This window comes from Poecilia reticulata, chromosome 13 (genome assembly GCF_904066995.2).
Source record: "Poecilia reticulata chromosome 13, P_reticulata-male-v2, whole genome shotgun sequence".
NCBI lineage: Eukaryota > Metazoa > Chordata > Actinopteri > Cyprinodontiformes > Poeciliidae > Poecilia > Poecilia reticulata.
Window position 1 is genome coordinate 19,332,790 of NC_088842.1, and position 26,856 is coordinate 19,359,645.

The 26,856-nt window shown below is 44.1% G+C and overlaps 1 protein-coding gene across 2 annotated transcripts; it reads left to right on the forward strand.

Moving 5' to 3' along the window:
* Window positions 1-76: 76 nt before the first annotated feature.
* Window positions 77-26,461, forward strand: atm (ATM serine/threonine kinase). 2 transcript variants are annotated; one of them, XM_008425297.3, is made up of 63 exons: window positions 77-224; window positions 1,327-1,426; window positions 1,515-1,633; window positions 1,879-2,024; window positions 2,226-2,390; window positions 3,099-3,264; window positions 3,350-3,588; window positions 4,381-4,550; window positions 4,681-4,847; window positions 4,922-5,293; window positions 5,389-5,592; window positions 6,234-6,335; window positions 6,428-6,662; window positions 6,748-6,879; window positions 6,994-7,119; window positions 7,207-7,299; window positions 7,370-7,559; window positions 7,864-8,057; window positions 8,130-8,209; window positions 8,309-8,464; window positions 8,862-8,937; window positions 9,073-9,215; window positions 9,322-9,439; window positions 9,525-9,695; window positions 9,791-9,966; window positions 10,051-10,294; window positions 10,583-10,698; window positions 10,801-10,927; window positions 11,013-11,215; window positions 11,295-11,469; window positions 12,323-12,481; window positions 12,617-12,749; window positions 12,831-12,926; window positions 13,023-13,194; window positions 13,279-13,420; window positions 13,543-13,719; window positions 13,844-14,021; window positions 14,101-14,206; window positions 14,363-14,521; window positions 14,602-14,710; window positions 14,819-14,907; window positions 15,963-16,065; window positions 16,258-16,406; window positions 16,490-16,594; window positions 16,671-16,790; window positions 16,871-17,105; window positions 18,015-18,185; window positions 18,336-18,455; window positions 19,341-19,558; window positions 19,645-19,852; window positions 19,949-20,074; window positions 20,607-20,747; window positions 21,176-21,314; window positions 22,064-22,146; window positions 22,267-22,407; window positions 24,066-24,182; window positions 24,279-24,428; window positions 24,636-24,801; window positions 24,904-24,990; window positions 25,078-25,192; window positions 25,530-25,593; window positions 25,674-25,816; window positions 25,897-26,461. In XM_008425297.3, the coding sequence occupies exons 2-63, from the start codon at window positions 1,355-1,357 to the stop codon at window positions 26,075-26,077; spliced, it is 9,279 nt and encodes a 3,092-aa protein (XP_008423519.2). In that variant the 5' UTR covers window positions 77-224; window positions 1,327-1,354; the 3' UTR covers window positions 26,078-26,461. The 2 variants fall into 2 exon arrangements, with proteins under 2 accessions (XP_008423519.2, XP_008423520.2); XM_008425298.3 differs by having other exon boundaries at window positions 11,016-11,215.
* The last annotated feature ends 395 nt before the right edge of the window (window positions 26,462-26,856 follow it).

The window sequence follows — 26,856 nt, forward strand, 5'->3', positions numbered from 1 at the left end:
AAAAACTCACTTCCGTCTTTCCTAAAACTAGGAAGTGAAAGGCGCATCACCGCACTCATCCTGGGGCGGGAATATTCCTGCGTGGCTTGCGTGAGTGTGCGTGAGTTTTATTGCACGTCAAGATGGCAAAGTTGCTTTGGGATGAACTGTAAAACGTCCTGTATTTTCTGCACCTGGTCCAGCAGCAGGTTGTTGACTCCAGTCGGTGCAGACCAGTGAGCTCGGTGAGCATGCTTAATGAAAGTTTAAATGAAGCTCTGTAAATCAACTCCAGAGTTGGTTTCGTTTCGTGTTTGTCTGCATGCATGATCAAATTGCACGTGCAAATATTGTATTTTATTGGAAGTTATGCGTATTTAAGTGTTTTGACATTAGAGAATAAAGCTGATACCTGTCTGCCCGCTTAGTGATTGGTTATTTTATATCTGCTTCCTACTAAATTATTGTGACTTGATTGTCCATCTCTGGCCGAGGTGTTTTCCACTTCACTTAAAAGGCCACAGCACAACAGACTGTATCCATTGCGCCACAGATTTGTTGCATCCCAATATCAGAAGTGAAGTGTTCATCTTCTGTACGCATTAAAACTCCGGTTTATGTTTTGTCCTATTATTTGGGTGCAAAGAATATTTTTGCTCAATTCCAACTTTCTCATTTGGGATTTTTCTGGGTTTATGTGAGGACTGACACCGACTGTGTTAGAGGCTGTAACTTTATACAGTCATGACCAAAAAATAAATCTCGTTTTACCACAAACTTTGCTAGATCAGTTTTATTAGATCTATTGTGTTGTTATTTGTGAGAGCTTGCTAATGAGGGATTCATTGAACTATGTATGGAAGGTGTTTAATCGTGGACTGTTATGCACCAAATTATTTTATTGATCTTAGAGCAGGTAGAGTTGCCTTTTGCCTTGGTTTAGAAAGGAAGGTTTTTAGTTGATGTTTTAGAGAGAAACAAGGATTAGTCGTGAGGATAAAAGATCCCCTGCTGTTTTATGACACACTGAAAGTACATCTGTGTGAGATCAGTGTATGTGTTCTCCCTGTACTGGGGTTAATAAATTGCCCATACAAGGTTTGGTCGTTTAAATATTTGTTTATAACCACATCTCCGCTTCCTTTTAAAGCAACTGTTTGGCTATTCTAATTAAGTCAGAAGAGCAGTGGAAAGTCAGCTCACGTCAGTCTGTTGTTAGCAATAATACATGCTTATCCTCTCTGGTTCCTCTTCTTCTCTGTTTTTGTGGAAAGAGTCTGGTGTGATCTGTTCATTTGTATTTTGGCCATATGGATGTTGGTGTTGTTTACCCACCTGTTCCTGCAGGTGTAACCAGCTATAAGCTGTTGCCACAATGAGTCTGGTTCTTCATGATCTCCTGGTCTGCTGCAGAGGGTTGGAAAATGACAAAGCTACAGAGAGGAAGGTAAGCAAACTAAAAAGATCTGATTACATTTAATCCCTTAGTATCAGTCAATCCACCACTAATTTTGTGTCCCGATTTGTGGAACTAGAAAGAAACTGAACGCTTTAGAAGACTCATTCGTTCTAACGAGGTCATGCAAGAATTGGATCGGACCTCTGGGACCAAAGCTAAAGGCTCCAATCAGCTCACATGGGATGCTGTTTTCAGGTGAGTCTCCACAGATGTTTTAAATGTTTATCTGTTAGATCATTTCTTTCATTCTATTTCTCTTCTAATATAATTTTAAAACACTCTGATCACCTTGTTCAAATCATTTCCCCACTTTTATCTCCTTCATCTAGGCGTGACCTTCAATTACGTCTCATATTTTACTCTAGGAAAATCCTTCTATAAAATGAAAGCTTTCACTTTTGTTTTGCTCAGTTCAGTTGTTTTTTTTTGTCCCTCATTAGATTCCTGCAGCGTTTTGTCCAGAAGGAGACTGAGAGCATGCAGTCGAGTAAATCCAACGTCACGGCGACTACGTTGGCCACACGGCAGAAGAAGATGGCTGAAACGTGCAGCTTAGTCAAGTTTTTCATTCGCTATGCAAACAAACGTAAGGGAAAGATTTTCAACTTAACTTAGAAAATGCAAGTTTGGTCAAATGTTCTATGTGAAAATTTGTTTTGCATACATGAAAACAATATTTTATTACCTCACCTACCTACTGGAACCTATTTACTTACAGGATTGGGCTGGTTTTAGCTCTCTTTGAAGATGCAATGTGGACTCCATGTCTAAGGCTTGTTTTGTGCAGGTGGGCCTCGTCTGAAGTGCAGCGAGCTGCTGAAACACGTGATGGAGGTGCTGCAAAGTTCGTACTGCTGCTCAGCATATGGGGAGAATTACAGCAGCCTCCTTTTAAAGGACATCCTCTCTGTCCGCAAGTACTGGTGCGACATCACTCGGCAGCAGTGGCAGAGTAAGTGGCTAATTGGGGCCTTTACCAAGAAACGGGTCAAAACATCAAGATCAACATTGAGTTTTAGTATCTCAAAGCTGATTTCTCATCACCAATGTTTATGAAAAATATGAGAAACTGTCAAAACTGCTTGAGTCAAGTTTGCTTCATGTTTCTGTTTAGTTATTGACTTTTGATATGTTTATGTAAAACTCTAATACTGATCACTCTAAAGCTATTTTCTATTGACCTTGTAACAAACACAGCAGATTTGAATTCCTATTTCAATAAAAAAAAGTGAAACTCCCGCAGTTTTCCCCTTATCACACGTTATATTGTCACACATGTTATAAGTGTTGGTTAGAAACCTCATACTTGTGATGTGACAACAACTTCAACTTTGTCACAAATCTTATACTTTGCAGTATAGTACATTAAGTTTATAAAATAATCATTCAAATGATTAGATGTACATGTTTTTTTAAGATGGATTTTATTAATTTACTTTTTTTATGTTGCTGCTCTGTTGCTTTCAATTATTTATTATTTAATATAAATTCTAATCATTCCAGCTACATTAGTCTCACCTGCTGCACGGTGTTACTAATCCGATCTACCACCACTTTAGCACAGGAGGCTTTTTTTTGCCTCCGACTGGAACTGTAAGAAAGTCTTAAAAGTCATCCTAACAACTTAGGTGTATTTGTCCTTTTACTTTTTGACATAAAGGTCTTTTGGAGTTGTACTGCGGCTTGTTCAACTCTTCATCCAAATCTATCAACCGTGTGCTGCTGAGCAGAGTCATCTACGCTGTGGTGAAGGGCTGCTGCGCTCAGACTGACGGATTTAATGACAGTTTGTTCAGCTTCTTCTCTAAAGCAATGCTTAACACCAGGTAGAAGCCATGATCGTTATATGCATTGTCAGATAAATTGTTTTGCTTCTGTTGTGAACTGTGGTAAACTTCATGCACCTGTCAGGCAGGAGAAACACCTCAGTGTCCTGGAGCATCTCGTCTTGGCTCTGAACATCTTCCTGAGATCTGCCGCCATGAACTGCCGGATGAGAGTGTGTCGTCTCGGAGAGGAGCTTCTTCCCTCTCTATTGAACGTCTGGGAGGACATGAGGCCGAGCGTCAACCTGAAGGAGGAGATTGTGGAGTTCTTTAACCTGCAGCTCCTTGTTCACCATCCGAAGGGAGCGAAGACGCAAGACACAGGTTCAGTGTTAGAAAGCTGAGTTGTCAGAAATTATGTCCTGGGTGGGATTTATATTAAAGTTTACCTATTAAGTAAAATTTACAATCTGTGCATCTTTGTACTCCGTTTAGATCTCAACTTCTTAAAACAACACAACTGCTTAAAAAAACACCAAGACATTTTTGGCAATAAGTTAATGTTTTTTGGTGTCATTTCAAAAACCTCTCTATTGTTAAGTCACATTTGACGGTCACTGCGCCATTACCTAACAATCTAAGCCAAACCCAACCCCATTACCTAGCAACCCAGCTTGGTTTTTCAGCTGGTTTTACCACTGTATGCTCTGTCTAATGGCTGCTGGAAAAGACAAGTGTTTGGTTGTAGACTCACCATCCAGAAACCACTTTCTGCCGTCTTTTTTATTGTGCAGCAGGCTCAACTTCTGCTTTTCAAAGATGTACGGCTGTATAATTGCACATCTGCTTGCAGCCATTTTCATGTGTGAGTTGGAGGGGCGTGGCCAGCAGCTGCTTATTTGGATTTAAAGTGATAAGACCCTAAAACAGCTCGTTTTGAAAGCAGCTCAAAATAGGCAGAAGCAACCAGACTAAAATCTCATTATCTAAGAATTACATTGTGCAGAAAATGAATTAAATATGTTTTGTGTAGCCCATATACCTACCCTAATCTGTTCAAAGAAGCACAGTAGGTCACCTTTAAAAGTTGTCTTTGACAGCAGTTGGAATGTGATTTAGGAGAATTGAAAGTTGCCCCAAATTAACCTTCATTCAAATGATGATCTTTGTTTCTAGGTGCGCATGCAGAGGACTGGTCCAGGTGGCGTGGCCTGTTGTTCAACCTGTACGACGCTTTAGTCAGAGAGATCAGCCACATCGGCAGCAGAGGGAAGTACGTCACTGGGACCAGACACATCGCTGTGAAAGATAACCTCATTGAACTCACTGCCGACATCTGTCACCAGGTAAAAAACTAAAAACCTTACTCCTGGTTCTCCCAACATTTGCATAAAAGCAAAGCAGATCAGGTCTGAGTTTGAAGTTGCGGTCCAGTGTATGTTTAACACCCGTTCATCTTGTGTGGGATTGCCACAGCTGTTCAGTGTTGACAGTGATGCCGATGTGCTGGAGGTCACTCAGCCCCAACACAGAGCCACGCAGATGGGCAGTCCCATCAGCAAGCGGCGCCGCATAGAAATGGGCTGGGATGTCCTCCGTGACCATCTGCAACCTCAGCAGAGTGACTTTGATGTCATACCATGGTATGAAAGTTAAAAAGCATTCAAAAGAAAAAAGTTACCTCACATTTACTCGAACCTGTGTTTTCTTCTCTCAGGCTGCAGATAACTGCAGTGTTCGCCTCCAAGTACCCATCCATGGTGCCCGGCAAGGAGCTGGTCCAGCTGCTGTCGCTGTTGTGTCAGCTCCTGTCAGAGCAGCGCAGAGGGGAGAGGGGCCCATACGTGCTGCGCTGCCTGAGGGAGATGGCTTACTGCCAGGCCCGCATCCCTCAGAGAGCTCAGGCCCACAGGGCGGAGCTGGGCCGGCTGTGGCTCCGGATCTGGCCCCTCGCACTGCGTGGGGTCAGTTCGCCTCAGACCGAGTCCCTCAGTTTGGACCTGCTGGCCTCCATAGTACACAGGCGGCTGATCGACATGGACAGGGAGTTCTGGAGACTCTTCCGCCCATCTGCATGTAAACCCACCCAGTGAGTCGCAGCTGCTTTGTTCACTGCTGCATTCAGTCTGGATTTGTAGCCACTATGAAGATTAATTTTGTCTCGTCATCGTCTTTTTTTTCCAGGAGTGCTGCTCTCTGTCTTGCCCAGGCCATGCTAACATGCTCAATCCCAAAGACTGTTGCATCAAGCTCAGGTTTTGACTACATGGTGACCTCAGAGGGGAGTCCCTCGGCTAACCTGAAGGAGAACCTCATAGCCTGGCTGCTGATGAGTGACCAGAATGAGGAGATGGAGGATAGCTGCACGCCCCACCCCATCATCTGCAGGTTGCTTTTTTTGTACCATTTGTTTGGTAATCACTTTGTGTTATTATAATTATATTATATTTATGGTGATGTGCAATGTTAGCTCTGCCTCACGTGGTGATTTGCATCTCCTATAAAACAACTTTAAACAGAACTTTATTTGATTTTCTTTCCTTGAGACTTTCCAATCGTTTTAATTTTTCCTAAAAACAAAATCTGCAAAGTGCTTCCCGTGTAGATGTTTCTCCGGAGTTACCAGGAGTCTGGCGGCTCTTTTGTTTGATTATGTAAAGACAACACACCTGTTGTCTTTACAGGTTGGAGTTTTGTCATAACAAGATGATGGGCCGATCTGAGTGAAGCATGTAGCTTTGGACATAATAATATTCTCAGGATTTTGTGCTTTACGTACTAATTCTGCTTTCAATGTCGCATGAAAATTGTGACATATATTAACTCTAAAAAGGTACTTTATTTTAGAGTATCACACTTAAAATCTCTATAAACTACACTGACTGGTAGTAACATGACAAAATATGAAAGGATTAATGGATATTAATAAGTATTGCTTTTTGTTCGGATGTATTTTTTTTCTTTCTTTTTTTGTCTTTGAAATAATTATTTTATGTTGTATTTACGGGTTACTGTGTTCTTGTCTGCAGAGACTTCCCTCATAATCTCATTGCAAACATCCTGGTCTCACTGACCTTCAAGGACACCAGTGCTGGGCTGAAGTTCCTGCTGGGTGCTGAAGGACTAAAAGGGTAAATTATAATCTCATAATTACTGTACAAGCAACCAGTACCTGTCAAGAAACTTTAACTTCATTTAATCTCCCTGCTTTATTTTTTTTTAGTGCCGTTTTTCAAGACGGTTCATCCGATGCCAAAGACAAGTTGGAAGACATAGAGCGACTGTACCAGCAGTTCAGCTTCAACACGCTGCCGTCAGAGGCCAGAGCGACACACGACGAGTCGGTAAAGATGGCGCCGGCTGACGCTCAGCTGGCCGCCGTTCCCGCCCTCAGAAACAAGCTGGAGCGGAACCTGCTCTCCGTGGCCGAAAGCCTGCTCAGCTGCTACTCCCCTGACGTGAGCGGAGGTTCATTTGTCCTGGAGTATTTCAAACCTGTTCGCATGTTTGAAACTGACGCATGTTCCGATTGATCTTCTGTAGTCGCAGTCCACGCCTCCCGAGTGCCTGGTGCGCTGTTTCAGCCAGCTGATGGGTGTGCTGGCAGGTTTCATCGCGGCAGGGCTTGTGACCGAGCAGGAGGCCTGCCGCTCTCCGCTTTTCACCAAGGCAAAGGTCCGTTTACGCTTGCGTCAGTTTGGAAAATCCAGCCTCGAGTGATTTCCCTCAATGCTGATAAAACAGTGTAGTCAAATATTAACATGAAGGTTTTAATGTTGTTGCTGCCAGGCTGTGGCGCAGGACCTCAGCGGCTTTGTTTCCAGTGTCAAAGTGAAGATGAACGAGGAGGGAGCCATGTCAGCGCTCAGGTCACTCATGAAGCTTTGCACACAGTGCGCCAACAGAGCATCCATGGTGACGTCACCTGCCGTTACGATGTTTTTGATCAAAAGTTGAATAAATTTGTGGTTTAAATGAGTAAACCGATCATTTATTCTGCAGGACAAAGTTGGCTCAACCTCCTCTGGTTTATTCCTGATGACTCTGCCTGCCAGCCTGCTCAGTGAGCTAGCGGAAATCTGCAAACTGCACGTGGTACGTGGCTCATCTGGTTCCATTCACAAGCTGGAACCAGACGTCTGAATTTTTCAACTCTCTGCTTCAGTTGAACAACGTCCCCAAGCGAGTCAGTGTCACGGACGAAGACGAACAAGGGGACGATGAGTGGGAAATGACGAAACCTCCTCAGGCTGGTGACGGCATTGACCTGTTTGATGACGGCGAGGAGGCCCACAGCAGTTCCAATGGGAGTCACAGACAGAAAGAGGACAACGCTGACTCATCCTGTGGCCCAGGTACGAGGAGACCTGATGTGTGGGAAGAACTCTGCAGGTTTTAATAGCAGCTGCTGGAAAGATGATGGTCTGCAGCCTGTAAAAGATTTTCTTCCAGATTTGTCCTGTAATTAACGTGGATAGCAACCACATTTATTGACATGCACACCTGAAAATTGCATTTTTTTCTACCTTGGTAGATTTGCACTTGTGCGATCCTCTATTCTGTGTTGGAAAAGGCTTAGTTAAAATAAAGACACAATATTTTTTTTCCAGGTTCGATAATATGAAAGTTTAAGATCGGTCGTTGCTCTAACTCAAACAGGTGCCCAGAGCCTGCTAGCGGAGGACTATCTGGGGAAACAGGACCTGGCTCTCCTCGCTGTCTTGAACTTCCTGTGCGAGTGCGGCTCTGCCCCACCCCTCCACGGCCTCCTGTTTAAACCTCAGGAGGTGCGGCGCAGGCTGCTGCTCCTGCTGGATCAGATTGACTTCAGCAAAGCTCTGCACCTCAACATGGTGAGCAGCAGTCAGCCTTGGACGGTGACCTCAGACTCGTGCGGCTTTAGCTGACCTCTGCTTCTGTTTCAGTACCTCGTTCTGTTGAAGAAGCTTCCTGCCGAAGACTCGCTGTCTCCGGAGGAGTTTGACGCCCTGCTCCGTCCTCTTGCGTATGGAAAAGTCTCCACCTCAAACCGCAAATCCATTTTTTTTTTTTCCTGAGGTTGCAGACCAGATGTGAACAGCTGCATGTTTTTCTTTTTCCACAGGGACTTGTGTTCTTTGTATCGTCAGGACCAGGAGATCTGTGCTGCCGTGCTGCTCAGTTTGTTACCGTCCATACAGAGCCTGGGGAAGACGCGTCACATGCCCGAGGAGATGAAACATGTTCAGGGATCTCTTCTGCAAGTTCTGTCTGGCTTCTGGTAAGAAGCATATTTATTTGTGTTAATGGTGAAGAAACAATTTACTGTTCCAGGAAAACTGTTTATCTGCCATCATTGGTGGCTATGCTAACTAACTGTAGCAGCTAGCAGTGCGTACACAGGCATGATCGACAGAGCTAAGACCCTCCTCCTGGCTCTGATTGGTTTCTGACCAGGTGGTGTATTTCTGCAGGTGGCAGTAGAACCGCAGAGAGAAGGCAGAGGAACTTTATTTTATTTTCACTGGTTATCTCTCGTATACTGTCTCAACACAGTGACAGTTTTAACAAAAATGTAAAAAAAAAAAAACATATTTTTTTACAGGTATTGCAAACTTTAGCTTTAATATTTGTGTTCCTCTCTGCTACAACTTTGCTGTTGTTTTTTTTGTTTTTAGTTTCTTGAGCCAGACGGGAAAATGTGTGGCGACTGTCCGAGCTGCGTTGGTTCAGTGTCTTGTCGCCTTGCTGGAGGTAAAGTTTAAAACCTTTAGAAAGAGTTTATTTTGTTCTTCAAACATTTCAGCCAAATATATACAGATATATATGTGTAATTCAGTACAAAAACATATGACAGCGACTTGAATTTTCACATCATCTCACACGTAGGCTGACCCTCTGTGCCACTGGGCTGCCCTGACCCTCAGAGAGGCCGAAACAGAGAAGGACTCTCCCGTATCGCTGGTTCTTCCGTCTCATCTGGCAGATGCACACCACCAGGTCCGCATGCTGGTAGCTCTGTCTGTGGAGAGGTATGCTTCGGCTTAATGAGCGTTGTCTCTACTGGGGGCAGATCTGAATAATCTGGAAAAACGGGCAGATGCAAATGATCTTTGGCATTTTCTGCTCTTTATCCAGGCTGTTCCTTGATTTGCGACCAAATTGCTCAGATAAGAGGAAGATGTTGCCACTAAAACACCAGCAAGCAGCATTTGAGAACATCTACCTGAAGGCTCAGGAGGGCATGAGGCTCCCGGTGAGGTCACGCTTTCAAGAACTTCACTTTTGTTGCTTAATGTCAACTTTTCTCATGCTCTCTCCTTTTGCGGGTGATCGCACAGAGGGGCAGCTCCTCGGAGGATCAGCCGGACGAAGCGTTGAATCGCAAAGTCACCCTGCTGAGGAGTCTGTCTGTGGTGCTGTGCTGCAGCCCCGTGTGTGAGAAGCAGTGTCTGTTTGCGCTCTTTCAGTCCTACAAAGAGAACAATGTTGAGGAGGAGCTCATCAAGAAGGTAACGCGTTGAAATAAATCATCTCCGTTCTCGTTTTACTCTCACCTTCCTGATATATTAGAGGCTCTCGTGCTCTGCTCGGTTTCCTGCCGCAGATGTTGTGCAGCGTGTCCAAAGTGAAGAGCTGCAGGAGCGTGAAAACATTCGTCACTTCTCACCTGTACTACCTGGTAGCGGAGTGGCTCGCGCAGAGGCAGTCAGACGACCGCTACACGCTTGGATCTTTCCCCTACAGCCTGCTGGACCAGAACACAGTCAAAGATTTTTACAAGTCAGAAAAGCTTTGTTTCCCCTTATGTTTGAATTTTAAACAAACGTTTTCTCACGCTTACCTCCTCACCCACACTTTTTCCAGCTCTTATTACCAGGTGCTGATCCCTCACCTGGTCTTCCTGGACGACTTTGAGCAGGTGAGGTCCATCGGGCGGTGCCTGGAGAGGGACTGGAGGCACTTACTAGCCGACTGCTTCCCCAAGATCATGGTGAACATCCTGCCATACTTCGCCTTAAAAGGCCAGGACTCTCAGGTTGCACAGCAGAGAGAGAAGGCACACCGAGTGTACGACCTCCTCAAAGACGCCAGCTGTCTGGGCAAACAGGTGAGGCGGAGTGTAAAAGCAGAAAAATAAACATCTCATTTCATTTAGTGTTTAGATTTACACGCGCCGCAAATTCTTAAGCAGAAATAATTTTTGAAAGCAGGAAAAGGTAGAGATTTACTTCAACTTCTGCATCTTCCAAATGATTCAAACTGGAATAAGTTGTGAGCTGTGGGATAATTGGCTTTGATCTGATAAAGTGTTTTCCATGTGAAAATTGGATAAATGTCAGGAAGATCTTTGCAAAAACCCCATTGGAAGTCATAACCTTTGGAAATTTGCCCACAGCAAATCGACAGCCTGATTCACAGTAACTTGGCGGACATTGTGGTGGAGCTGCTGATGACTCTGTACGAAGACTGTGGAGCGGACGGAGACGCAGGAGACCTGAAACGCTTCACAGGGTAGCGACACTTTAACACTCTTTCCTGTAACTTTTCTTTGCTACTTTATTTCGTCTGCGTCTCATTCTGTCACCTGAAGGAGATCGGTTTTATGCCCCGCAGAGAGCTGGATCCCGTGCCGAATCCACCTCACTTCAGCTCGTACGTCATCAAAGCCACTCTGGACTACCTCAGCAAATGCCACAGTGCCAGCCACAAGTCGCTGGTGACCATTTTGTCTAAAACCCCGGTACAGACGCCTCATTCACCCTGCCAGTAAAATGTAGCTGTTTGTAGTAAAGAAGGTTAATCCTGTCCCCCCTGTCTGCTGCCAGCAGATCTCCATCCAGAAGATCTTGCTGGCAGTGTGTGAAAAGGCAGCAGAGACGAGCAACAGCTACGAGCGCCACCGCGTCCTCCTCATGTACCATTTGTTTGTCAGCCTGCTGCTCAAGGAGGTGAAGGACGGACTGGGAGGAGCCTGGGCCTTCGTCCTCAGAGACATCATCTACTCTCTCATTCACCACGTCAACAGCAGGTCAGTGAACGCTGCCAGCGCTCGTTCGTTTTTCTAAAACCGACAAAGTGAACAGCTTTACATTCCTCCCGAACCCCAGACCGCTTCACTGTGACGAGGTGTCCGACAGGAGCCTGTCTCTGTGCTGCGACCTGCTCAGCTCCGTCTGTCGGGCAGCGCTGCAGTTCTGCGATGACGCTCTTGACTGCCACCTGCAGGTCATTGTGGGGACTCTCACTGCTCAGGCCACAAGTCAGCCATTCATTTCTCAGCAGGTACGTCACACATTACTCTGGTCAGCAGCCAAAAAAAAAAAAAACTGTCCAACTGTTTTAGGGTAATTCTGATTTGCTGAATCCTAAAATGACAACAATGATATTAGTTTGGGATGCTGGGATGCAGTCATGATGGCCGATCACCGTTGGGCTCTGAAGAGAGATGTCCCTGCTGGTGAGCAGATGAGGCGTTCGAAGAAATGGAAGTTCATGCCCTGAATTTTACACAATGAAGACATAAAGTTCAATTTACATACACTTACCCTTATCAGTGTTTGTTATTCAGTTTACAGAAATCCAAGTTTGTATCATTCCATTAATACACTCTGTTAGAAAACACGTTTTTTTCTCCTAAAACCTTCTTTGGATGAGAAATATTAACGGAAATGAACTGATAATGTCACAAAAATGTAATCAATTTAGTCAGAAAATCAGATTCTGTAAATCAAATTAAAATAAAAACCTGACTTGATTGAGAAAAACGGGTGCCATTTTTGGATTCAGTCCTAATTGAGTTGAAAAAACATAGACGGCATCCAAAAATTTTTTTTATAATCCAGTGTTACTGAATCTTCACTTATGCAAGTCTCTCTTAAAATTGATGGCATCTATGGGGGGTGTTTTCAACATGCCTGGGTTATTTTATATGTCAGAAAATAAGTAAAGTACTGAAAAAGTATTACAAAGCATAAAATGCACAGATTAATAGGAGCATTTGTTCCCCAGTGCTGCAGTTTAAGCCTGTTCATTAAATCAGGATGTGCCAAATCAAATGCTCATCCCTGTGGTAGCATCATCTGTCGCCTCCTTTTAGTTTGTGTACTTTATAGTTCTGAATTGTTTTGTCCCCAAGGTGCTTAGTCTGCTGCAGTTTCTGGTAATAGAGAGTCAGCAGAAACTAAAAGGAGCCATCAGCAGATTGGAGCCGTTTCCTGACATCCCAGAGTTCAGAGAGCTGCGCTCGGTGCAACACAAACTCAAATATAACAGCGGCAGCTTCACACTGAGACAGGTACACGTGTGCGACATTACAATGTGATTATCTATCGATATAAACCACGAGGAAAACGGATTTAAGTTTGTGGTTGCAACGCAAGACAATGTGATAAAGTTCATAGGCATTGTTTTTCTTTTTATCCTTTTATAGGAAATAACTCACTTCCTATCAGCATCATCGTGTGACTCTTTACCTCTGACCAGACTGGAGGGCCTGAAGGAGCTGACTCGGCAGCTGCATCGCAACAAAGACCAGATCCGAGAGCTGCTCAAAGAGTGCCATGGTGCGATGCTGCAAAACAGCATTTGCTTTAAAAAAAAATTGAGTGCTTGTTGTTATAAATATTGCCTTTCTCTGGGTGCAGCTAACCCCACTGACAGTGTGCTGGTGAAGCTGGTCCTCAGTCTGCTGCAGCTCTGCAAACTGGCTGCCAGTCACCCCGGAGGAATCGACATTCTGGGTAAAATAGAATCGGGTGATTTTTTAATTTTTTTTCCCCCCAGTCGTGATTTCCTGGTTTCTTATATTCTTGTCGTACTTTTAACCTTTGCTGCAGAGGCTGCTGGCTCCTGCCTTGGTGAACTGGGTCCAGTTGACTTCTCCACCATCGCCCTCCTACACGGCAGAGACCCCCTCTACGACAGAGCCGCATCCCTCTTCGTCTCCAACGACTTGCAGCATCTTTACATCATCCTGAACTGCATGAACGACGCTCTCACACAGCAGCGGTACAATAAATGCTTCGGCTCTGTGATCAGTTTGTTTATCCCAAGACCGTCTGGGTGATGATGGCGTTCGCTCTCATCTGTCAGCATCGAGGTGAGACGAGCAGCAGCTCAGTGTGTGAAGAACATCCTGGCCACTCAGTCTGGCGTTGACTTCTGGGACCGACATAAAGACAACCGGGACCCCATGCTGGCTTACCTCAATCCATTTAGAACAGCCAAAAACAAGGTGAATTTCGTTGTCCTGTAAGCACTTTGAGTTTCCCTCTCTGTGAACGACGTGATGCCAGTGGACCTGCCTTTCCTCATAGCGTATCTGACATTTTGTTGTGTGTGTGTGTGTTTCACCAGGTGGCTGCTGTGACTGCAGAGGAGAGTTCAGAGGCCAAGAGGAAGCTGGAGAGCCAGGAGTTTTGGACCCCACAGGCGGGGGCCCACCAGGCCTGGCTGAAGGCTCTGTGCACAGCACTGCTGGACAGTGGAGGGATGAGAAGCGAGGCGCTGCTGCTGTCACGACCTCTGTGTCTGGTTAGCTCATTAGGTTTCTGCATTGTTTACACAGGAACTGCCTCTTAAACTGGAGCTTTAGATTTTTTCAGTGTCGTTTAGTCACGAGTTCTCCATGACGTTAAAGGTTGAAATCCATCTGCAGGTGATGGTGGACTGCTGCCAGAGGCTGCTGCCCCTCATCATCCACTCCATCCTTCTGGACGACCCTGACGGCTCCTGGAGGGAGCTGCTCTCGTCACACGTTCAGGATTTCTTCAGCTTCTGTTCCAGGAGCGCTCAGGCCGCCAGTCGATCTGCAACGCCTCTCAACTGCGACTCCGGTGAGTTTGAGTCCGTAACAGACGAGCACAGTGTGACTTGTTCGATGTGTAGTGATGAAATGTCGATCATTTCTCACAGAGTCTGACTCCGCAAGCCAGGGTTTGTACGATAAAACCTCCCTTCGGACCATGCTGGCTGTTGTTGACTATTTGAGACACCAACAGAGAAAAGTGCAAGATGACAGGTTTGTTGTTATTTAATATCCATCTATTCTTCAGCTTCCTCCTGTTAATTTAGACATAGAACAGAAGATGTGTGCCATAATAACTCATAGCACCTTATAAAGAAGAGATTCCTCATATTTTTTGCAATAAAAATGCAAATGCCGACCTTCTTGCAGTAACTCCTGCGGCACTGTGTGCGACTCCAACTTCTGGTTGGAGCTGAACTACCTGGAGGTGTCCCAAGCCGCTCAGTCCTGCTCGGCTCACTTCACTGCTCTGCTGTACGCTGAGATCTATGTGGACAAGATCCGAGCCAACATGGAGGAGAACTGCAGGTTCCCAAGGAGACCTTCTGTTTTTACAATGCAGTTAACGTAACAGTTTATTCATTTGTCTGTCTTGAACCAATGTGCAGAACCAAGTCCAAAGCCACACGCAAGATCAATTTCGAGGGGAACAGCCAGAACTTCACCATCTCCGGTCTGACGGAGAAGAGCATGGAAGACACCAACATCAGCCTGCAGGTCTGCTCTGCATGTCAGACTCGTTGTATTTGTGTTATTTTTTTCCATCTCATTTGACTTTGTACATCCTTAAACTCACATAATCTGAAATATTTGGTGTGTTTGTAGGAGCTGTTGATCGAGGTCTATCGTAGTATAGGGGAACCCGACAGTCTTTACGGCTGTGGAGGAGAAACGATGACCAGTCCACTCACCAGGTAGGTTTCTCTCTCCACTGTAGGATTTTGCAAAGTATTCATACCCACTAGACGTTTCTCACATTTTGTCATCTTAGAACCACAAATACAGTCTGTTTTATTGAGGCTTTATATGATAGACAAACATAAAGTGTGTAACTGTAGGTTTTAGTTATTCACTCCACAAATGACATTTCTGGAACACTAGCAAGAAATGCTGTTTGCAATTTGCTATGAGGTACCTAAGGGACAGGGCAAACTGGTGGAACGTAACACTTTACATTCACATTCGAACACGGTGGTGGCAGCATCATGCTGTAGGGATACTTTTCTTCTCCAGAAACAGTGAAGATGGTTAGAGTTGATGGGTGGACGAAGTTAAATGCAGGGCGATCCTGGAAGAAAACATGTCACTAAAGGTTTGAGACCAGAGCATCTTCCAGCAGGAAGTTGAACCGACCCTGAACCAGAAGAACCACAGAAAGGTTCAGGTCAAATCAAAACTGGAATCCCATTAAACAACATTAGATTGAAGACTTTCCAGTTACCCTGACAATAGGAATATTTCTCAATTACAGGCAAAAATAAGATACACAAAAAGAGGTGAGATCAGTGCAGGTTAATTTGTCGCAAGATGACAGTAGCACTGAATGTGCTATTCATGTCATCTGTCGAAAATTCTTGTATTTTTTCATATTGTAACGTACATCATAGAGATAAGCAAACGTTGCAATGTCAGTTTTTTCCAATATGGTGCCTCCCTATTGCAGGCTGTCCCCTCATCCACTCTGACTGACATCGAAACATTTCGCAACAAAGAATGAAATTCGAGGACTGAATGCAAATGCATGCCACATTTTTGAGATTTTTACTGTAAACACGTTGAGTTGTGTCATTTTCGTACTCGCATAAAAATCAAAGTATTTTACTACATTGAAGTTTGTAACTACAATATGGCAAAATGTGGTAAAGTTCTGGGGGTGTAAATACTTTTGCAAAGCGCTGTATCTTCTCAGTAGCAGGCAGGCATTTGCTGTGCAGACTACAGTTTCTGCTTTGTTGCACTGTTGGTGCAGGATACGAACATACGAGCATGAAGCCATGTGGGGGAAGGCCCTGACCTCATATGACCTTCACTCTACTCTCCCTGAAGTTACCCGACTTGTAGGAATTGTGGAGGTAAAATGGTTGAATCTGAGTGAATTGATGTGATTTGTTACGATACTCAAATGCTGGGAAACCGGAGAGCGAGCTATGATGAGATCATTTCTTTCAATTTGATCTAAATGAAAATAATGTCTCATCCTAGAGTAGAAAATTAGTCTTTGATTAAATTCTTATGGCGATTTCTCACCCTCCGTATCCAAACAGGGCATGCAGAACTTTGGGCTGAGCAGCATCCTCGCCACCTACATGAGGGGCTTGGAGAGCGAAGGTGTGGAGTGGGGGGCCGAGCTGCGAGAGCGCCGCTTTCAGGCGGCCTGGAGGAACACGCAGTGGGACTGCGAGCTGTTGGAGAGGTGAGGATGAGGCACGACCCCCCCCCCCAAAAAAAAGTCGCATCTGCTGCATCTTTCACCCACACCTTTATTTTCTTCCTTAGAAGTGACAAATCCAACCCCGGCTTCCACGAGTCTGTGTTCTGTTCCCTGCAAGCGCTGAGGGACAAAGAGTTCTCCATATTTGATGACACCCTGAAACGTGCCAGGTGAGGCGGACACCTGAAGCGTCGAAGTTTGGCCCAATTTATTACTCATTTATTCAACTGTGTCCACGCGTGAAAGGGCGGCGGAGGTGGAGGAGCTCTGCAGAGGCACCTTGGAGGCCGTATCTTCCCTGTATCCGGCCCTGAAGAACCTGCAGAGCATCAGAGAGCTGGAGAGCGTCAAGCAGCTTTTCGCCAGGTGACTTCACCGTCGTCACCAGCAGCAGTGAAGCGGAGCCGAGTCAGATTAGGATTCCTAAGCTGTTCTGTGTGTTTCAGATCCCTCTCTGACGTGACTCTGAGGGAGGTTTGCAGCCAGTGGCGGCAGCACTCCCAGCTGCTGGTGGACAGTGACTTCACCGTGGTGGAGCCCATCCTGGCTTTGCGCTCCGTAGCTCACCTCACCCTGTTATCCAGAACGGAAGAGCCGGAAGACAACCGTCAGCTCAGCTCTGTGCTCACCGACCACCTTATGGAGCTCTGCCGCTTGGCCCGCAAAGCCGGGAATACGCAGGTAGCCTCCCTCCGCGTGCATCACTGCACTGCCTGGTGAAAGTACTCAGAAAACCTTTTCACGTTACAATCAATAATTTCGGTATGTTTCATTGAAGTGTTAGGTGATCAAGCGTCAAAACAGTTTTTTTTGTTCGTTTCATATTAATGGAAAAACTGTCAGGGCTGAAACAAATAATCCAATTATTTATCATTAAATAATCGTATAACTGGAAAAAATAAAATCTTAAAAGAACAACAAACTCAAAGCAGTAACTAAGCCAAACTTGTCCCAAAAAAAAAAGAATTAATTCAGAATTTAAGGTGAAAAACCTTAAATTCTTCTTCGTTTGTAGATATAATTTTACCCAGAACTCCTCAAGTTACACAGTTTTAGCTTCACCTGCTTCAAATTCTGCTTAAAAATGACATTTGGCTAGCAAATAATCAATCATTTAATTCAAAATTAGTCAACAGATCAGCCCTGAACTGTACGAAGAGCTTTTCACTCGTTGATATTAGAAGCAATTTCTCAGCTGCAGATTCGTCCTTCGCTCCAAAGGATCAAACGTCCACTACCGGCAATAACATAGTTTTCTTATTTAAAGAAGGAATTAAATTACGTGTGTTTATTAGCATTTCTCAACTGTATTGCTAGTATTCTATAAAATAAGTTTTAAGTTATTAAATGAAAAATCTGCAGCATGTGAAATTCTTTATCCATTTATTTTATTACAAATCTTTTTATAGAAAGAAAGCTATTGACAAAAGAGAGTCCATTTTGCAGCTTGACACACTACTCCCTTTGTGAAACACGGTGGTGGCAGAATTATGGTGTGGGGATGTTTCTGTTTCAGCTGGAATAGAAAATGTGATAAAATGTTCACTTTCTCCGTCTGTTCCTGATGGCGGCGTTGTCTCCTCTGTCAAGCTTGCGGAGCGTGCTGTCTGTCAGATGAAGCGGCACGGCGATGGAGGGAGCTGGGCGTCCTCACCTGTTCTGTCTTGGCAGCTGGAGGAGGCCCAGGTGTTCTGGGCGAAGGGAGAGCAGGGTCTGGCTCTGGGCCTGCTGAGGCAGATGATACACAGTCTAGAGGAAAAGGTCAAACACACAGCCTGATGAAGACGTACTACCGCAGCTTTGCACGGATGAATTATGACAAATTACCTGCATATAAGTTTTGTTCAGTTCTGTGTGAAGGAAGATCCAGCATGAGTGATTTGAAATGTTGTTGTGATGAATGTCGAGCAGGTGGATTTTAACCCGGCTCTGGCTCCGCTCTACACTGAGTGCCTCAGGCTTTGTGGGACCTGGCTGGCTGAGAGCTGCCTGGAAAGTCCTGGAGTCATCCTGGAAAAGTACCTGGAGAGGGTAAGGGGCCGCTGAGCGTTTCTTCTTAAAAGTTTTACAGATCAGGATTGAATGTTAGACTGCAGGCAGCATTCAAATGTTGCTCCTTTTCCCAGTTCATGGAATATGAATATGAATTTGTGTAAAACTAGTGAGACACCAGAAACCAAAATCTATAACTTTTATCAATAATCATCTATTTCCTCCGTCTGGTGATCAGCAGACCAAACAGCAAGGACAACAGAATACTATTTATTTATTCATTGTCTGTCCTTCCTTCCTCCCTCCCTCCCTCCCCCCCCGGCCCGGCCCGGCCTGCTTAAACATGATGACTGAATCATTTTCTAAGACGTCATCATGCAGTAAACAGGCACCAGTTCAGAGTTACAGTACTTTCTTTTATAATCAGAATCGTCGGTGTTCCTTGTATGTAAACATGAAGAGAAAAGAAAGAGATTATTCTGATAAGTAAACATGAAACCAGATGAGTCTCAGGTCTAATATATGTTACCCTTTGCCCTTACTAAAGTAACAGCAGGAATCCCTGAGAGAAATAAATGACTCATTATCCGTCAGCCAGGCAATAACTGGCTTATTCACACACACACACATGAATTATTTATTTATGTCCACATAAATCAGAAGGAGGCGATGGCATAAATATTAGATTTCTGGAAGTTTATGGTTCATGTCCTCTGGCTGTGGCAGATTAATGTAGACCAAATGGAATAATTCATATGTTCATGTTTGTGTGTCTCCCACAGTTAGGATTTGGTGCATCTCCCGCTGGTTTTCTTTCTTTTTTTAGACCTTCCAGGAAATGGAGTGCTTATTTTCTGGCTCCTTTTCTTTAGTCCATAACTTTTCAGGTAAGTCAGAGTCTCTTCCACGCTGATCTCTCTCCAGGCAGTGGAGGTGATAGAGGGAGACTCGGGGGGCCGGGACCCCAGGCTCCAGAGCCAGCGGACCGAGGCTTTTTTGTCTCTGGCGCGCTTCTCCGACGCTCAGTACCAGAGCATCGACAAGTACATGAACTCATCCGAGTTTGAAAACAAGCAGGCCCTGCTGGAAAAGGCCAAGGAGGAAGTGGACCTGATGAGGGAGCGGAAAGTGACCTCCAACAGGTCGATTCCCACCTTCGGTTTTCTCAGAGAAAAACCCCCACAGAGGCAGGTCGGGATCGTCTTTAACCGATGAAATGACTTCTCAGGTACACGATAAAGGTGCAAAGAGAGCTGGAGCTGGACGAAACGGCGCTGTCCAACCTGCAGACGGACCGACAGCGATTCCTGTGCAAGGCGGTGGAGAACTACATCCAGTGTCTGGAGCAAGGCGAGGAGCATGACACCTGGGTGTTCAGACTGGCCTCGCTCTGGCTGGAGAGCGCCGACATCAAAGAGGTCAACGACATAATGAAGGCGAGTTAACATCTGCACTCTGCCAGTCGCAGCCTTTTCTTTTTTTTCTGATAAAGTTCAGACATTTCTGATTGTTAAAGCTGACTTGTCTTCCAGAGGGGAGTGAAGCAGATCCCATCCTACAAGTTTTTGCCTCTTATGTATCAACTGGCTGCCCGCATGGGAACCAAAATGGCTGCCGGCGTCTCTGAGGACCCAGGATTCCATGAAGTCCTGAATGATGTAACTCAGACGTTTGTGTTTTCTTCCAGCTTGTCAGCGCCACACATAGAGCTGAAACCAGGAGTTTTAATGCTGAACTGTGTGACTGACGTCGGCTCAGACTTGATGTTTTTGGTCACTTAGGATTATTCAAAATATTTCTTATTTCTGTAAATGCCATAACAAAAAGCAAACACATTTTGGCTTTCCTTTCACAAACTTCTCATTGTTGGAGTTTGTGCCCATCCTTCAGAGCTGGTGCAAGCAGAAATGTTCTCCATATCTTCACATAATGTTCTTTTCTCATGATTCTTTCCTATTTTGCTACGTCTAGTTGTCCCTTTAACACAAAGCAGAGGACGACTGAAGTAGACAGAAATTGTTTTTAGATTTGGTTTCCAGTCCAAGTATCTGGTTTCAACTCTACTTGATGAGCTTGATGATATTATATACAGCTTAGCAAGCAAAAGTGTTACACCTGAGCTGTCAAACTTTGACTATTTACCTTTTATTACACAGGTAAAGGTTTGAATTATCTTGTTTCCCCCCTCAGCTCATCTGTAAGGCGTCTTTGGAGCATCCTCACCACACGCTCTTCATCATCTTCGCCCTGGTGAATGCCAACAAAGACGAGAGTTTCTGCAGGACACGGCCGTCTAAGAGCGCACCGCGGCAGCAATCACAGTTTGACCTGGTGCGACTTTCATTGATGGCTTATTTCTTTTAGAAATTTCTGTTTATTGCTTCATTATTTTGAAAGATGAAAACAGAAATCTTACCATAATCTCTTTGGACTCACGTTAAGTCATTGTTATTGTCCTTCCCTGGCCATAATAGAAAATGTCAAATGTCCCTAACGCACCTAAGTTATGTATATTAATGTCATCACTAGACATTAGAATGAAAGATCAGCTCTAATAACTCTGTTTTTGGTCCAAATTGTTCGAGAATCAACGTGACTCTTGCTAAAAAAAGAAAAAAAAAGTCTGATTCTCATAATCTGTTCTGATCTGGTTGAGTTTGAAACACTAAAACAAGCTTATCAGAGTCAACATCAAGTCTGTTTTTTATGAGTTTTTACAGTGAAACTCTTTGTAAAACTTGTCTTACTAACTCTTGCAGGAGCGTTCAGATGTGGCTCAGAAGATCATTTCTGTAATCAGGAAGAAGCGAAGCGCGATGGTCCGAGGGATGGAGCGCCTCTGCGACGCCTACATCACTCTGGCCTACATGGATGCCAGCCGGCACAAAACCGAGAAGAGTGAGTCGTGATCTATTGTGCAAAACTCCTAAATCATCCGTCACCGTTTTGCTTCCAGTGAGCCAGACTTTATTGTAATAATACGTCCTCAGTTAGTTGCTCTCTAGATTTTCTTGAGATCTTTTCATTTTTGTTGCAGTGCTTGACCACTTCCATATGGATGGTTTTCATTTGTTAAATCTAATCTATTGATTGTCTTTAACATATAACTAAGATATGAACGATTTTAATTATCTCAATTTCTGGTCTTAATTTTAAAATAGCATTGATGGTTTTCCAGAAATCCTGGGCCTAAATGGACCAAATGCACATAAATAGATTATTTTGTTTTACTTTTTTTTAAATTATTGGTGTTTAACGTAAAAGATGAATCAGTTATTGAAATATCAACTCATTTGGTAATCAATTAATAGCTAACTGGGTCTCAACAGTTAATGCTGAGACCCAGTTAAGCCAAAACTGTACAAAAACATACAATATGATGTTTAATTTCTTAAGAATAAAACTTTGTTTGGTTTATTTGAATCTTTTAATCTATTTTTAATATTGTATGTAGAAGCTTCAAATGGCTAAAAAGAAAATCTGCAGAATGTACCAATTTATTTGAGATTATTCATCAGAATAGTCTAAAGAATGATCCATTACAAAATTTGCTTCCCTGTTTAACGCTTTACACTCTCACACACATTTGAAACTGCTGTACATTTAAAGGTACGCGTGTGTATCTGTGTGTCCACCTCTCACACCAGAGGCCATTCCCATCCCTGCCGATCAGCCCATCATGCAGCTCAAAGACCTGGACGAAGTGGTCATCCCCACCATGGAGATAAAGGTCAACAGATCTGCAGCTCTGATCTGAATAAACAAGTTCGATTAATCATCAACATTTGACTTCAGCTTTTACGACGACGGCTGGATTTAAACAAAAATCTATCGTTCGCGTTGTGAACAGGTCGATCCGACGGGTTGCTATGAAAACCTGGTGACTGTCAGATCCTTCATGCCCCGGTATCACCTGGCCGGAGGAGTCAACCTGCCGAAGATCATCGACTGTGTGGGCTCTGACGGGAAGAGCAGGAGGCAACTGGTCAAAGTAAGCCTTGTGTTTTAAATCTGTCAAGAAATGATTAAAAAGTTGACTGTTGGTTCTGTGGCACACACCAGTTCTCAACTAAGCAAACACACACTTTCTGACGAGAAGCTGGTCACTGTAAGCTTTGGTTATTTTCCATTAGGTTTGGTTTCAGGTAATAATTAATCAAGTTTTTATACAAAAACAAACAGACTCTCACACCTTCATACTGGAAACACTCCTCAAAGAGAGTGAGTGGGGAAGGTGTGTTACATGTGTGTGAAAGTGTGTTTGTGTTTGCAGGAACATTTGAAGACACTTCAAGGTTAACAGTTCACCTGTTCTTAGAGTCATGCTGAGATCATGTTTTACCCTAATGTAACTTTTAGCTTTTTTCTTGGCCTAAAGAGCCAGCTTCACCTGAAAAAAAATATTAAAATAAAGAAAACCCCTTTACTGCCTACACACTGAATACATCTTTTACATTTTCAGCAACACTCACTCCATTAAAGGTGTGAGTAGGACTTTCAGATTGAAAAATAGAGATTTGATAAATATCTTGAATTAATAAAGACATTGAAATCCTTGTTTGATATCATTTCAGTGATTTTGTTTATATCCTACAGGATCAATAAAATTAAATAAATAAATGTTGGCACTGTGTTGTAACCTTCCTGGAACGTATACATGAAAACTTACAGTAAAAGCCGTTTAAGTATGAAATGACTACAAGAAACTAGCTAGCTGCTCATGTCTGCAGTCAGGAAAATACACGGACAACGACAAAATTGAATAAGTAGAAACAATTTTTTCTTTACTCCTTTAAAAAGCTTCTTGGGTGCCCCCAAGTCGTCTCCATAGTAACATTTAAGTGCTACCTAAAACATGTCAGGAAAAATCTTTTCCCACCATCACAAATATAAACTTGTGGAGTTTGGTAAAGGCTTTTGGGAATGGATGAAGGTGGAAATGCAGACGAGCTTCACATGTTCATTGTTGGTTACGGTGGAGGATCTGTGATGATGTTTATGTTCTCTTCATGGGAACATAAACTTCTTTAAAATACCAGGAAAGTCAACGAAAACTCATCAGTGCATTAATGGTCTGAAACATTTGGCCAAATCAACACAGAAATTATTCAGTTGACAAAAACAATTCTCCTAAGGCCACAAATTCAGCTCTGGAAAAACCGAAGAGCCCACTGCATTGAGCCCCATTGAAAACCTCCTGGTTGCTGTTTCTAACTTGTTTCCTTTGCATTATATGAGGTCTGAAAGCACTGCATGCATCTTTTCCGTTACTTTGACTATTTCCCATTTTCTGCAAATAAATACAAAATGTTTGCTTGGCATTACCCAGACATGTTGTGAGTAGTTCATATAATAAAAGAACAACGTTCATTTTACTCATAGATCTATAACAAGTAAAATCAGAGAAACTGATAGTTTTAAGTGACCTCTTTTTTTTATTTTTCCCAGAACTGTATATTTGGAGTGGAAATTGATTTCTTTAAAACTGTACCTACAATGCCGTTGCAATATTACTAAATGATCAGGATGAGCTATAAAATAAAGGTGATTCATTTCTATCAGCTTCTCATGACAATGATGCAGAGATTTGTTGATCCTAAACGAGTTTAAAAAGCTCCACGTCAACATGAGCGTCCGCTTTGTGAACAGGGTCAGGACGACCTGCGGCAGGACGCGGTGATGCAGCAGGTGTTCAGCATGTGCTCCATGCTGCTGCAGCGCAACACAGACACTCGGAAAAGGAAGCTGAACATCAGGCGCTACAAGGTGACGTCAGGAGAGGGAAGCGGAAGACGTGCCTCTCAGAGTTGTGTGTGTGTGTATGCGTGTTGACGGTCTGCGGCGTTTTTTAATGGCTTCCAGGTGGTGCCGTTCTCGCAGCGCAGCGGCGTGTTGGAGTGGTGCTCGGGCACGGTGCCCATCGGGGAGTTCCTTGTGGACCCCAACAAAGGCGCCCATAAACGCTTCCGGCCTCAGGACTGGACCAACCTGGCCTGCAGGAGGAAGATGATGGTAAAGTGCTTAAGAAATCTGCTGTTAAAGACATGAAACGCTTCAACTCGAACTGCTTTTCATCACTGTTACTCTTTCAGTTTACGTTTGTGTTTAAGAACAGCTGTGCTCTGTTACTTAGCAGATTTAGTCAAGTGGTTTTTCTTTTTCTTTAATGGTTGGAAAAAGTCTCCGACCTGTTTGTCTCCATCTCTCTGCTCGCTGCAGGATGCTCAGCGGCAGGGATTTGATGAGAAGCTGGAGGCCTACAGCGAGGTGTGCAGGAAGTTTAGACCGGTCTTCAGGTACTTCTGCATGGAAAGGTTCCTGGATCCCGCGGTATGGATGGAGAAGCGGCTGGCTTACACACGAAGTGTTGCCACGTCCTCCATAGGTATCATTGCTCTGTTGGTTAAGATGGAGTTCTGTAGTGAAACAGCAAAATGGCACGTAACTGGGTTTTCTGATTTTTTTTATTTATTTTTCCCACCTGCAGTTGGCTACATTGTTGGCCTGGGCGACAGACACATCCAGAACATCCTGATCGATGAACAGACCGCTGAACTAGTGCACATCGACTTGGGTACTCCCTGTCCTCACCCCTTTGATTTATGCAAACTCGTAGTTAAACATTATAAATTGTAACATATCCGATGTTTTGTGCTTTAAGGTGTGGCCTTTGAGCAGGGGAAGATCCTCCCCACCCCTGAGACCGTCCCGTTCAGACTCTCCAGAGACGTAGTGGACGGGATGGGGATCACTGGAGTGGAGGGCGTCTTCAGGCGGTAAAGTCCAGCAATCTGAGAGAATCTCTTTGTTACTTTCTCACATTTGTGTTGGTGTGAATCGGCTGTACGACGCCTCACGAAAGTGTTCAAGCCTTGCTACGTTTTGTCAAGCCGCGAAAACAAACGTAAATGTGTTTAATGAGTTTTCTGTGCCGTACAAAACGGCGGCATAATTGTGAGTGAAAAGACGAGGAAGTTTTGATTTCTCTGCCGCCGCACTCATGCTCAGGATATGAGGGACTTAATGCCACAGTTACAGCAGCCGTCCACTGTCTCTACTGTAAATACAGTACCTTACTGGATTTAGCTGACCCCGACCCGATTCTGTGCGCAGATGTTGTGAGAAGACGATGGAGGTGATGAGGAGCTCCCAGGAAGCTCTGTTGACGATCGTGGAGGTACGAGAACTCTCCGTCAGCTCTCGGTGCAAAGCACAAAGCTTCTACACGAACCCAACGTCTGCCTCGTGTGCCGACAGGTGCTGCTGTATGACCCTCTGTTTGACTGGACCATGAACCCTCTGAAGGCCTTTTACCTGCAGCACGACGAGCAGCAGGAGCTCAACGCCACCCTGAGCTCCACCATGGGAGGAGAAGACCTCGACAACCACCGCAAATCCAGGTGATCAGACGGATCTTTGGTTTGGGAGTCGCCGTCTGTTTTTCTGCCTTTCTCTGAGCCCTTCTCCCGTCCTCCTGCAGTGACAGTCAGAGCTTCAACAAAGTGGCGGAGCGGGTGCTGCTGCGGCTGCAGGAGAAGCTGAAAGGGGTGGAGGAGGGAACGGTACTCAGCGTGGGAGGGCAGGTCAACCTGCTCATCCAACAGGCCATGGACCCCAAGAACCTCAGCAGGCTGTTTCCAGGATGGCAGGCCTGGGTCTAAACCCGGAGGGAACCAACAAGACTCAGCAGATCAGTACTGTATTAGTTTTGGGAACCAGTCTCTGTAGACTGTTGCACTTTATTACGAATGAACGACCAGATGCGTGTTCTGCAAAAGACCTTTGATTTTGTTTGTAAACGATGGTCTGTACCTGTGATTGACCCAGTTTGATGTGAATCTTTTCTTTTCACTAAAGCACGATGAAGAGACTGAGACCAGAGACTATCCAAGGAACAGCCTTTATGGATGTATAATGCTATGCTATGCATTCCTTATTTAGTGGAATTTTTTTATTCACGTCTGCCTTATTCTTTCTACTTTCTTAGATTTTTTAAAATGTTTTATTTCTAGCATTGAATAAATAAAAAGAACAGAAAGACGTCATCAGTTTGTCCTTCAGAAGAACTACGTTAGCCAGTTGTCCTGTTTGTATCGGTTTAGAAGAAAATTACGGTTTGCAGATCTTTGAAAGTTGTGTCCAAGTCTGAAATTAGCTTTGAGTTCTCCATGCATTCATCCATCCTTCACTCTATTCACTCACTCAGTCTCTCTCTGTCTCTTTCTCTTTTTCTCTATTTTGAAACCTTGACCACATCTGCCATGAATAAAAAGAAAAACAAAATCAAAAAAGACTGAAACAGTTCTGGGAAAATTGTTGCATGGTAAAGTATGGAATACAACAATATAACCTGAAAATGAGCAGGAATCCTATGAATATCAAAAATTATAATTATTAACAAGCTTTAGATCCTTTTGAAGCTAGCTATAATTTATTTGTA

Bases quoted from the DNA above. Each gene is read 5' to 3' on its own strand.
- atm (XM_008425297.3), top strand. From the start codon at position 1,355: ATGAGTCTGGTTCTTCATGATCTCCTGGTCTGCTGCAGAGGGTTGGAA. The intron at 2,025-2,225 runs GTAAGGGAAAGA...TGTTTTGTGCAG, and splicing joins CATTCGCTATGCAAACAAAC to GTGGGCCTCGTCTGAAGTGC. The intron at 25,594-25,673 runs GTACGAGAACTC...GTGTGCCGACAG, and splicing joins CTCTGTTGACGATCGTGGAG to GTGCTGCTGTATGACCCTCT.